Source organism: Lithobates pipiens, unplaced genomic scaffold, assembly GCF_037356315.1.
Source record: "Lithobates pipiens isolate NorthernLeopardFrog02 unplaced genomic scaffold, aLitPip1_a1.2 Scaffold_16, whole genome shotgun sequence".
NCBI lineage: Eukaryota > Metazoa > Chordata > Amphibia > Anura > Ranidae > Lithobates > Lithobates pipiens.
The window spans coordinates 535,571,069-535,583,272 of record NW_027507748.1 but is presented as its reverse complement, the minus strand read 5'-3'; the positions used below and the strand labels follow the sequence as shown (position 1 = coordinate 535,583,272).

The 12,204-nt window shown below is 41.6% G+C and overlaps 1 protein-coding gene across 10 annotated transcripts in view; it reads left to right on the top strand.

Moving 5' to 3' along the window:
• The window catches only part of ZC3H13 (zinc finger CCCH-type containing 13), a 119,433-nt gene that overhangs the window by 6,530 nt on the left and 100,699 nt on the right, over positions 1-12,204 (top strand). For 8 of the 10 annotated variants that reach the window (XR_013274616.1, XM_077483237.1, XM_077483234.1 and 5 more), the window contains exons 2-5: positions 2,501-2,634; positions 2,722-2,825; positions 5,356-5,467; positions 9,959-10,067. Coding sequence is in view for 9 of the 10 variants with exons in the window: in XM_077483237.1 (XP_077339363.1) it covers positions 2,518-2,634; positions 2,722-2,825; positions 5,356-5,467; positions 9,959-10,067 (442 nt within the window). In the remaining variant the exon portion in view is untranslated. Of the gene's footprint in view, positions 1-2,500; positions 2,635-2,683; positions 2,826-2,940; positions 3,077-5,355; positions 5,468-9,958; positions 10,068-12,204 lie in introns of those variants that run through there. The other 2 variants (XM_077483235.1, XM_077483230.1) reach the window with 2 other exon arrangements.

Below are 12,204 nucleotides of genomic sequence, written 5' to 3'. Positions count from 1 at the left end.
AGAAGGTCACCAGGTAAATATAGGGCAAAGGTGTGCTCAGGTCTGGGTCACATCTATGCGTTTTATTTAATTTTTTTGGTGCTTTTTGCAGAAACGCGATACAGTCCATTTAACATGGTTTCCTATGGGACACATTCACATCTGTTTTCAGCCGCTGCGTTTTTGAAAAGGGTCAGGCGCTTTTTGGGTTTAATAGACTTCAATGGAGATGGTGCAGAAAAGCATGTAGTGCGTTTTGTGTTTTTTTTTTTTTTTTTTTTTTTTTTTTTTTTTTTAATCTGCCCAATAACAAATTGACCCTAAAAAAAAAAAAAAAAAAGCATTAAAAAAAATGCAAAGCTCATAAAATAACACATGTGCAAAATACACTGCAGAAATGGATCAAAAAACAAACTGCATAGGTGTGAGCCAGGCCTTAGCAATTTTCAGTATACATAATGTTTTTCTGACACCCCCTAGTTCTAAAGCTGACCTAATTCAAAGCCAAAGGGTGGCTGCGTATACAAACCTGATGTGACCATGAAGACATTTTTTTCACAGAACTGATAATATTCTCAGGGGCAGTGTATGCTGTTGGGCCTGGTTCACACCTATGCAGTTTGCTTTTTGATCCTTTTTGCTGTGCATTTAGTGTTTTTGCACGTGTGTTTCACAAGTTTATTGATGTGTTTTGCTTCTTTTTTTTTTTTTTTTTTTGGCTAGTTTGTTGGGCAGATTTAGTAAACACAAAATGGTTCATACACACTACATGCTTTTCTGCGTTGTCTCCATTGAATTTTATTTAAAGTCCCTGTCCCTTTCCAAAAACGCAGCGGCTGAAAAAAAGCATATATGTGAACGTGTCCCACAGTAAACCATGTTAAATGGACTGTAGTGCATTTCTGCATAGGTGTGAACCAGGCCTTAGTAGACGTGAGATAAACATGCACTTGGTCCGAAACGGATTTAAGAGAAGAAAAAAAAATGCAGGCGCCTCTGAGTATGGACTGTTGCATTTATTGTGAATCACAATAGTATAAACTCACTTTTAATTAGTCCATACCAGGCACATACTGCACATCTAGTTCTGTATTACCTGCTTGAGAAATGAGCACGTATTCCTCCCACTGTCCGAGTGCGCCTGCTGGAAAATGCATTGCAAACACGTCAGTGATGTCATCACGACCAGTGCTGAGATCCAGGGAGAGTTCCACTCCTCTCTTGGCTTTCCTCCTACACACCACCATCTTACCAGCCAGGACCGCTCTCCCTGCGGACCAAGTGCATCACTGAACCTTTTCACACCAAAGATGCCTGTTATTGAGTAATTTAAAAGTGAGTTTTTACTATTGTGATTCACTATATATGCAACAGTCCATACTCGGAGGCACCTGCGTCTTTTTTTTTTTTTTTTTTCTTCTGTTGCATATCTTGGAGATTGCTTTTGCTTCCCTGCTTAAGGCTGGCCCTGACACACAGGACTTGCTTCACTCTCCCCTCTCGTTTGCCACAGTGCACAGCTGTGAAACTACAAGAATTAGATAGACTTTAATGTAATCCACCATAGATCTTTGAGCCACTCGTGTGCCAAAACAGATTTTATATGACCATCTTAAGACCCCTTTTTCACTGAGGCGGTTTTCAGACGTTTTAGCGCTAGAAATAGCACTTGTAAAGCGCCTCCAATTAATTTCATTGTGACTTTTCACACTGGGGCAGTGCGCTTGCGGGACGTTAGGGATAGTCCTGCGAACAGCATCTTTGGGGTGGTTTGGGAGCTCCCAGAACGCCCTGCCAATTGAAATGAATTGGCAGCTCTTCCAAAAGCACATGAAAAACATTTTGTAGGCTCTGCAACAGGGGCACTTTTAACTCCTCCTTTTGAGGTTAAAAGTGCCCCATTGCCTCAATTGAGAGGCGCTTTAGCGATAACATGGCCATGGCCCTAGTGTGAATAGGGTCTTAGTGTAACAGACCAGCCATTCTGACATCTGTGGCTGGAGCACATTTGCAAAAACCTGATAGAAGAATGATTGTGTTGATTAGTCACAAAATTAATGCATAACCCCTATAAGGCCCATTGGCACACTGATGGACTGATTGGTCCGCCTGTCAGTTTTTCAGGCAGACCTGATTGGACCATCCATAGCTCTGTGTCTGCTGGCATCCAATCCAGTCTGCTGAAAACAGACAGATGGGGATCCGTATGCCAGAGGATCAGATGGCAGTCTGATGGAAACTGACAGGCAGTCTGTATCCATGCGACCGCCGCATAGAAAAGAGCAGGCTGTGTCTGAGTCCGCTCTGCATAGTGGAGCAGACACGGACCTGTCATCTGCCTGCTCAGTGTGGATCAGTGGACAGGTCCCTTGCTGAGCAGGTAGAGCTGCTTGGCCGAGTCCTCCCTGTCTGGTTCATAGTGAGCTGTCTGTTTTTGTATTTTTATTTTTTTTCGTCACATTGTAAGTTTTAATGTGTTTTGGTCCTGAATTTACAAAAATCATTTTTGATATGTTTCTAGTTAAGAAAAAGAACAAGATGTCAAAAATTCGACGGAAGGTCACAGTAGAAAATACCAAGACCATATCGGATAGCACATCACGTAGACCAAGTGTTTTTGAGAGGCTTGGGCCTAGCACTGGTAGCAGTGCAGAGGTAAGAGCAGAAATCCTTTCTAAACGAAAGCATTTTATTTTTATTTCAGCTAAACGTGATCTGATTCCATACTTCCCATATTTACAGACGCAGTGTCGTAATTGGATGAAAACTGGAAACTGTGCTTATGGTAATACTTGCAGATATATTCACTCACCAAGAGGAAAAGGATTTAGTGGATCTTACAGAAGGTAATTTGTATATTTTATTTTTTTTACCCTTTCAAATTACTGCTTTTTCTTGAGTTGAGAGGTGCGTCTAGTTTACTATCCTCAATATATAAACTTTTCTGTCATGAATTCTCAGTTATGTTTGCCAAAAGTAGCGTACTTCTAGTACTTCACTGAGCTGGAGTGTCTCCTTGTGAAATTTTGTTACTCGGCATTCTCTGGGATCTCACTGGAAGCAACGTGTCATTAACCTCTAATCAGGAAACTTGGAGGTAAAGTATGTGTACTAACTTTTTTTTTTTTTTTTTTTCTCTTTTTATAGGCTTTTCCTGTGAACTGTAAAGCTACAATTTATGATGGAGATGGGACCTGATGTTTTTAAAGGACCTTGCATTTTATGGCAAGGTCTACTTTCAAGCAGTTCTAAGTCCTGGTTCACACTTATGTGATTGGATTGACAGTGATTTCTGTGCTTTTCCACACACCGCATCAATCTCACTCCGTTCATGAGAACCACTATGAGTGTCAGTGTTAACCGACACCCCAAATACAGGTTGCTTATTGCTGTGCGATTGGCTGAATCGGATCCCATGGGTGTGAACACCCATGCGGTCTGATTCCAGTGTGGGTGTGGTGCAATTTGCAATACAAAATTAATCGCACTGCAAAGAAACGTGATTTGAACAGGAATGTGATTTGATTCCTGTTTGAATCGCATTCCGTTTTCTGCACTGCATCGGTGTGAATCAGCACTTAAGGTGTATATATTTCTTTTCTTAAAATAATCAATGTTATACTTGCCTGTTGTATTCAGTGGTAGTCCTCCACCGATGCTTTCTGGTCTGCTTCTTTTTTTTTTTTTTTTTTTTTTTTTATGCCATTCATAGCAAACTGTGTGTTAAGGGCTTGCCCATTTGTGTGGGCAAGCTCACAAGCTAGACTGTGTGGGATTGATATACTAAAACTATAGTGTAACATATTATGCTCTTAAAAGCCAGTGTAAGATGTTCTGATTTTACCATGATAAACTGCACATAAAAATCCAAGAGGAAAAGGAAACCCAAGTTAAAATACATATGAGAAAAGTTTCAGCCACATTGGGACAACACCTACTTTTTATATTTGTTACCCCCATTCACACAGGATAAATTGTTTATCTTTGTGAGGGGGCTGAGTAGCTGTGTTTTGTCACAATGCCTGTCAGGTCTCTTCTTTATCAGTTGTAACTAGATTTAAACAAATTGAGGTTGACTTAGACCCCTTTCACACTGGGGCGTTTTTCAGGCATTTTTCAAGCGCTTTAGCATTAAAAAAAGCACTTGAAAGAAGCCTCATCTGCAGTCCCAATGTGAAAGCCCAAGTGCTTTCAGAGCCCTTTCACAATGTTAGCGCCTGAAAAACGCTCGTAAAGTGCCGCTTAAACTAGCAGCGCTTTACCAGTGTTTTTCAAACGTTATTGGGGCGCTTTTAACCCCTGCTAGTGGCCAAATAAAGGGTTAAAAGCACCCACAAAACGCTGCTGCCAATAGCGTTTTTCAGGCGCTTCCCATTGATTTCAATGGGAAGGGGCGCTTTAGGAGCGTTGTATTCACCGCTCCAAAAGCACTGCAAAGAAGCTACTTGCAGGACTTTTTTTTGACGCTCTGCCAGTGCAGAGCCTCAGTGTGAAAGCTTTTACATTGGGATTGCAGTTGCAGCTTCTTTCAGGCGCTTTTTTTTACCGCTAAAGCGCCTGAAAAATGCCCCAGTGTGAAAGGGATCTCGGTGTGAAGGCACTCAGGCTTTTACATTGGGATTGCAGTTGCGGCTTCTTTCAGGCGCTTTTTTTTAACGCTAAAGCGCATGAAAAATGCCCCAGTGTGAAAGGGGTCTTGCTAAAACCGAAGAGTGCAAAATCTTTTGCATTGCTGCATAGAAACCAATCCTCTTCCCGGGGGTTTTTATTTATTTATTTTTTTTTTTTTTTGTCAAACCTAATTGAACAAGCTGAAGTTAGAAGCTGATTGGCTACCATTCACAGCTGCGCCAAATTTAGTAAATCAACCCCCTGTGGTGTCTATGGATGACCCTGTTCTCTGCTCCCTCCTCTAAGGATTTGACAGCAGCAAGAGCCAATGGTTTCTGCTGCTGCCTCTGTGTCCTGAGTGAAGAGGGAGCAACAGCAGTGCTGCTGCAGAAGGGGCACAGCATTTGATTGACAGAGGAGACGGAATTATTAGGGAGGGGGGAGCTGATCATGGAAGGGTTTTTTTTTTTTTTTTTTTTTTATCTTAATGCAGAGAATGCATTAAGGTTAAAACCTTATGCCATTAGAACCACTTTAAGCACTCTTAATGCATTTATGCACATGGTTTAGACTTTTTAGAACAGACATTTTTAATGGTGGAAAGTTTTAAAAAATTTTATTTTGGTATAGCGTCACTACGCTTTTTTTCTTGAATTGGTCTTTGTAAGCCACACACACACAAACGTCATGTTGGGGTATAGTGTTGAAAATTTTAATACAATTTTGAAGGTTTATAGTGTTCATTTTAATAATTTGTGTTCACAGGTCACCAGATAGGCCAACTGGAGATCTCCGTGAGCGAATGAAAAACAAGCGCCAAGAGGTTGAGACGGAGCCACAAAAACGCTCTGCTGAGGAACAAGCTTCTCCCTCCCGGGTATGAGTAATCTTTTAGCGAAGAGTAACTTGTGCTTCAAGTTTCTCTAATCTGTAGTGTTTTGGTGTAGTGGAGACATTCCCAATCCTCTGTGGTTGGTGGCAATTGTTTGCTTAAAACTCTAATACTCTATCTTCTTTATATTTCCATCCTTTATTTTATATTTTTTTACCTTTTAAAAACGAAGTTTTAAATTTTAACAGATATTTATATAGAAGTAGTCTTTAACCACTTCAGCCCTGGAGGAAGATTTGGCTGCTGAACGATCGGGCCATTTTTTGATTCGGCATTGCGTCGCTTTAACTGACAATTGCGCGGTCATGCGATGCTGCACCCAAACAAAATTGACCTCCTTCTTTTTTTTTCCCCACAAGAGCTTTCTTTTGGTGGTATTTGATCACCTCTGCTGTTTATTTTTTTGCGCTATAAACAAAGAGCGACAATTTTGAAAAAAAAAAAGACAATATTATGTACTTTTTGCTATAATATCCCCCCTCCCTTTTTTTTTTTTTTATTTTTTTTTTTATTTTATTTTTTGTTTTGTTAAAGCAAATTTTTTCTCAGTTTAGGCCGATATGTATTCTTCTACATATTTTTGGTGGAAAAAAAACACAATAAGCGTATATTGATTGGTTTGAGCAAAAGTTATAGCATCTACAAAATAGGGGATAGATTTATAGCATTTTATTTTTTTAACTACCGTCGTAATGGCGGTGGTCTGCGATTATTTTATTTATTTTTAACCCTAGGGGGCGATCAAGGGTTAACGCTAGGGGCGATCAAGGGGTTAAGTGTTCCAGCTACGTGTTTCTAACTAAAGGGGGAGCAGACGGACTAGAGGAAGTGACGGATCGTGTTTCCTAGCAAATAGGAACACACGATCACTGTCACTCCTCTCAGAACAGAGCAGGGATTTGTGTGTGTGTGTGTGTGTGTGTGTGTGTGTGTGTGTGTGTATATATATATATATATTGGTGTGAAAAAGTGTTTGCCTCATTTCCTGTTCCTTTGCATGTTTGTCACACTTAAGTGTTTCGGAACATCAAACCAATTTAAACAATAGTCAAGGACAACACAAGTAAACACAAAATGTAATTTGTAAATGAAGGTGTTTATTATTAAAGGTGAAAAAAAATCCAAACCATCATGGCCCTGTGTGAAAAAGTGATTGCCCCCTAAACCTAATAACTGGTTGGGCCACCCTTAGCGGCAACAACTGCAACCAAGCGTTTGCGATAACGTGCAATGAGGCTTTTACAGCGTCCTGGAGGAATTTTGGCCCACTCATCTTTGCAGAATTGTCCTAATTCAGTTACATTAGAGGGTTTTCGAGCATGAACGGCCTTTTTAAGGTCATACCACAACATCTTAATAGGATTCAGGTCAGGACTTTGGCTAGGCCACTCCAAAGTCTTCATTTTGTTTTTCTTCAGCCATTCGGTGGTGGACTTGCTGGTGTGTTTAGGATCATTGTCCTGCTGCAGAACCCAAGTTCGTTTCAACTTGAGTACACGAACAGATGGTCGGACATTCTCCTTCAGGATCTCTTGGTAGACAGCAGAATTCATAGTTCCTTTTATCACAGCAAGTCTTCCAGGTCCTGAAGCAGCAAAATAGCCCCAGACCATCACACTACCACCACAATATTTTACTGTTGGTATAATGTTCTTTTTATGAAATGCAGTGTTCCTTCTACGCCAGATATACTTGGACACACACCTTCCAAAGAGTTCCACTTTTGTCTCATCGGTCCACAGAATGTTGTCCCAAAAGTCTTGGGGATCATCAAGATGTGTTGTGGAGAAATTGAGATGAGCTTTGATGTTCTTTTTGCTCAGCAGTGGTTTTCTCCTTGGAACTCTGCTATGCAGGCCATTTTTGCCCAGTCTTTTCCTGATGGTGGAGGCATGAACGCTGACCTTAACTGAGGCAAGTGAGGCCTGCAGTTCCTTGGACGTTGTTGTGGGGTCTTTTGTGACCTCTTGGATGAGTCGTCGCTGCGCTCTTGGGGTAATTTTGGGCAGCCGGCCACTCCTGGGAAGGTTCACCACTGTTCCATGTCTTCGCCATTTGTGGATAATGGCTCTCACTGTGGTTCGCTGGATTCCCAGAGCTTTGGAAATGGCTTTATAACCCTTTCCAGACTGATAGATCTCAATTACTTTCTTTCTCAATTGTTCCTGAATTTCTTTGGGTCTCGGCATGATGTGTAGCTTTTAAGGATCTTCTGGTGGACCTTACTGTGTCAAGCAGCTCCTATTTAAGTGATGCCTTGATTGTGAACAGGTGTGGCAATAATCAGGCCTGGGTGTGGCTAGAGAAATTGAACTCAGGTGTGGACAACCACAGTTATAGTATGTTTTAACAAGGGGGGCAATCGCTTTTTCACACAGGGCCATGATGGTTTGGATTTTTTTTCACCTTTAGGCTAGGTTCACATTGCTGCGATGCGGGAACGCCGCGAATCCGCGGCGTTTTCCCGCATCGCATACCTCCCGCCGGCAGTTCACACTGCCCTATGCGGACGGCTGGGGGTGTCAATGTTATGTTAATGACACCCCCAGATCCGTCGGCATATCGCAGTGCGATCTGCCGACTCGCACAGGAATCGGATCGCATGGTGTGAACCCCCATGCGATCCGATTCCGTTGCGGACCCAAAAAAGGGTCCCGTGCGAGTTTGCTGCGGGACCGCTGCGAGTTCAGCCATACTATCTGTATGGCTGAACTCGCAGCGCTACGGAGATCGGATGTGATTTGCTGTGCGAATCACATCCGGTTCTCCCGCCGCAGCGGTGTGAACCCAGCCTTAATAATAAACACCTTCATTTACAAATTGCATTTTGTGTTTACTTGTGTTGTCCTTGACTATTGTTTAAATTGGTTTGATGTTCCGAAACACTTAAGTGTGACAAACATGCAAAGGAACAGGAAATGAGGAAGGGGGCAAACACTTTTTCACACCACTGTGTATATATATATATATATGTATGTGTGTGTGTGTATATATATTATACACACACACACACACACACTTCCCTGTTCTCCCTCTCATGCTCGCCACCGTCGACCACAAGCATCGGGCGCGGGTGGTGCACACGTGCCTGCTATCCTGATCGCTGACGTATAGCTACAGTGGTTCGTGGGATCGTGCCGACCTGCCGCAGTAAAATAGTGTTTTTTACAGCCTGTGTTTACCTCGGAAGGCAGGCATGTTGAGGAAGGTGGCAGCAGTGTGAAAGTGGATGGTGCTGATGTAGTTGATGGGTGCCTCTGCTTCTGTTAATGGATGTCAGAGCCATAAGCTAGTACATATGAGGTGTGTGTGTGTAGGCAAAGTACAGTACGTGTACAGTACGCCTTGCCCCTTTACTTTTTTTTTTATTCAAGTGAAAAAAAAAAAAAGTCTGTTATGAGCAGGGCTCGACAAATCCCAGGTTGCCATGGCGACAAGAAATTGCATCTTGGTGCTTGCTGTCTGAATGCTTCCACACACCTTGCGTGTGCCCCGCACCCCGTTATTTATCCCGGGCTCTGCTGGCCAATCAATGAGTGGGATCGACATAGCACGTGCCACCGTGTAGAGGGGAGAGCAGAGACACACGTCCACTGTTCTCCCCTTCTTGTTGCTGACCTGGATGTGATGTGTATGACGTTCCTTTTGCTCGTTATCAAGGCCTGGGAAGAATGTAATGCAGTGCGATGTGTGTTGCGTCACATTCAGGGGAGATATGCAGAGTCTTTTAGAGCCTGAATGTCTTCTTTAAAAAGATCTGGTTTTCAAAAAGAAATTATTACAGGGGACTTTTTTTGTCCCCTATGGGAAAAATGATTTTTTTTTGTAAAAAATCCTCCCCCCAAAAATTGAGGCACCCTCCCCTGACTTATATGCACGTACACATGTAAACCCACACATCATTTTTTTTCTTCTTAGATTCTATTAAAACAAATTTGATTTTAAATCAAAAATCTTTTTTTATTTATCATTCCCTGGAGCTCACTGACTGGAAACGCAAACATTCTTAAAATGAAAATTTTTGGACAAAATTCTACTGGTGCAGTGATGGTGAACCTTGACACCCCAGATGTTTTGGAACTACATTTCCCATGATGCTCAACACTGCAGAGTGCACGAGCATCATGTGAAATGTAGTTCCAAAACTTATGGGGTGCCAAGGTTCACCATCACTGTACTAGTGTATGGCCAGCCTTGGGATGGGGCAGGAATACCCTGGACCAGGAATAGTCAAGATTTGCATGTAAAATCACCTGCCTATGTTTTTTGAATCCACTGCTCGTTTTCACTTAATTATTTTTTGCTCTGCGCACAGGTTTATTATTGGTTTACATTAAGTCAAACGCACCCATGTGTATATAACTAATACAACGTAGACTGATTTCTCTAGATGTGTGTTGTGGCAGTGTTCATTTGTTGCATGGACATGTAACGGTACATGCATGGTTCAACCATGTTTTGTCTTTTTTCCTATAGAAAGAGTCTTCCAGGGGAAGACACAGAGAAAAGGAAGATATCAAAATTACTAAAGAGAGAACTCCAGACAGTGACGAGGAGGGCGGTGAATGGGAAACCACTAGAGAAGGTGAGAACATGGAAAAATATTTGGAGCATTGGTATTTTTTATAATTCTTTACACAAGAATTGGGCAACATATTTATTTAGCGATGGATGTCTTGCACTGTGGTTGGGGTGTGTGGGTTTTGTTTTTGTAGCCCCCCTCCAAAGTTTGCAAGGACTGGCATAAAGGAAGATGGAAAATCTTACTGGCTAGTGTGCTCCATATTTATGACTTTTTCTGCTGAATCTGAATTGCATGGAAACTTCCACAAATGTAATGGCAGTTCTTACTCTGTAAAACTGTGCATCATAATGGAAATGCACTTAAAATTTGAATTGTACATACTCCACCTATTGCTTAAATTTAGAGATTTTACCAATTGCAATCAGGTGTTCTTTTTCTTTTGACGCAGTTGACCAATGTGGAAAAATGAGTGAGTATGAGGTAGAATAGAAAAACCTTTATGGAAAAAACCCTATAGTGTTGTTGGGATGTATTTTTAAAATGGCATTGGTTCATGTGTGTGCATCTGGCCGTATTAATGTAATGCTTTTGGGGTTTGCTTTAAAAAAAAAAAAGAAAAAATAGTTGCACAACCTTCATTGAATAATCCCTGTAATTTTGTGTAATATGTTTACTTCCTATGATTGTCAACTTCATCTAGTGAACATAAGGATGAAATACCACCAAAAAAAAAAAAAAAAAACTTATGTCCACTGGATTGAGCTGATGATCCTAGAAAGTAAACCTATTACACAGGATTTATTTGTGATGACTGTGGGGACGCTTGGGACATTTTGCACTGCAATTTTTTATTTTTTTCAGAAATAGACCCCGTAGTATCTTCATGTTAGAACATTAGTGTTTTTAGAGAGTCTTCATAGTGTAGAAATTTGTGTGGTGGAATTTTAGGGAAGAGGGTTGGCGTCATAACCTCGCAGGTTTTTAGTCCTGCCTGTGTCCCCACTGTAGTGTTATCTTCTCACTCCCTTTATAGGTGACCATATATGAAATGAGAAGAATCCCCTGCACAAGGGAGACAGACTGCTGAAACGCTGAGCATGGGATTTAAACCTTTTCTACAAGGCTCTTGTTGCACATGTTCTCTGATGAAGTTGTTTTGCTGAATTTCTGTTTCTCTACCCTGTCATGGGAACTGCCATTGTTAAAGTGGTTCTAAAGGCAGATTATTTTTTTTATTTTTTTTTGTAACTTTATTGCATGCTATGCAATAAGGTAAAAAAAAAAATCCTCTGTGCAGCTTCCCCCCACCCCTCTTATACTTATCCGTGCCTGATCTCGATTCAGTGTTGTGCCCGAGAGCAACATGTCTCTCCTCACTAGATGTCGAGGTAGCAGCGTTTGCTGTTAACTGCTGCTACCAATCAGCCAGTGAGGGGAGAGCAGGGGCAGAGGTGAGTCTCAATGGATGACAACAACAAAAAAAGTCTAGTACCAGGAAACTGGGACACTTAGCATGTAGCAATGGGAAAAATTTTAGTGTACTACTTGTGCCTAATAAGCAGCTATATGGATGAACACACCAGGGGAGGTGTGATAAAAATGCATACAGTCAATGACAACCATACACAGATAGAGGAGGGTGAACCCAACTCATGTTGGGACCGGGAGACTATGCAGAGCCTTAACAGAGTCCCTGATGGTAACCAGTGGTAAAAGGCAGAACAGCTGTTTATTCTGGGTGGATCTATATTTGCTGTTACGCTCTGTTACAAATCTGATGGTGTTAGCATCTGTTTTTTCATGGATCTCGGGGATGTTGCGCTATCCAGGAATTTATCGTGAGTCATTTGTATTAATGCCACTGGATATTGGAGGTTTTGCTGTAGTGGAGTAACTACTCATGGTTCCTTTTAAAAATGCTAATCTACTCGCAGCCAATTCCTATTTAATCCCCATTGGCTTGTCATGTCACATGACTTGAAGGGCCATGCCCCGAAACGCATTTGGCATGACCAGCTAATGGGGATTAAATAGGAGTTGGCTTCGGGGAGATTAGCATTTTTAAAGGAACCATGACTGGTTACTCCACTACAGCAAACCCTCTATTAATATCCAGTGGAATTAATACAAATGGCTCACGATAAATTCCTGGATGGGGCACCCTCCCCCAAGATCTGTGAAAAAACAGATGCTAACA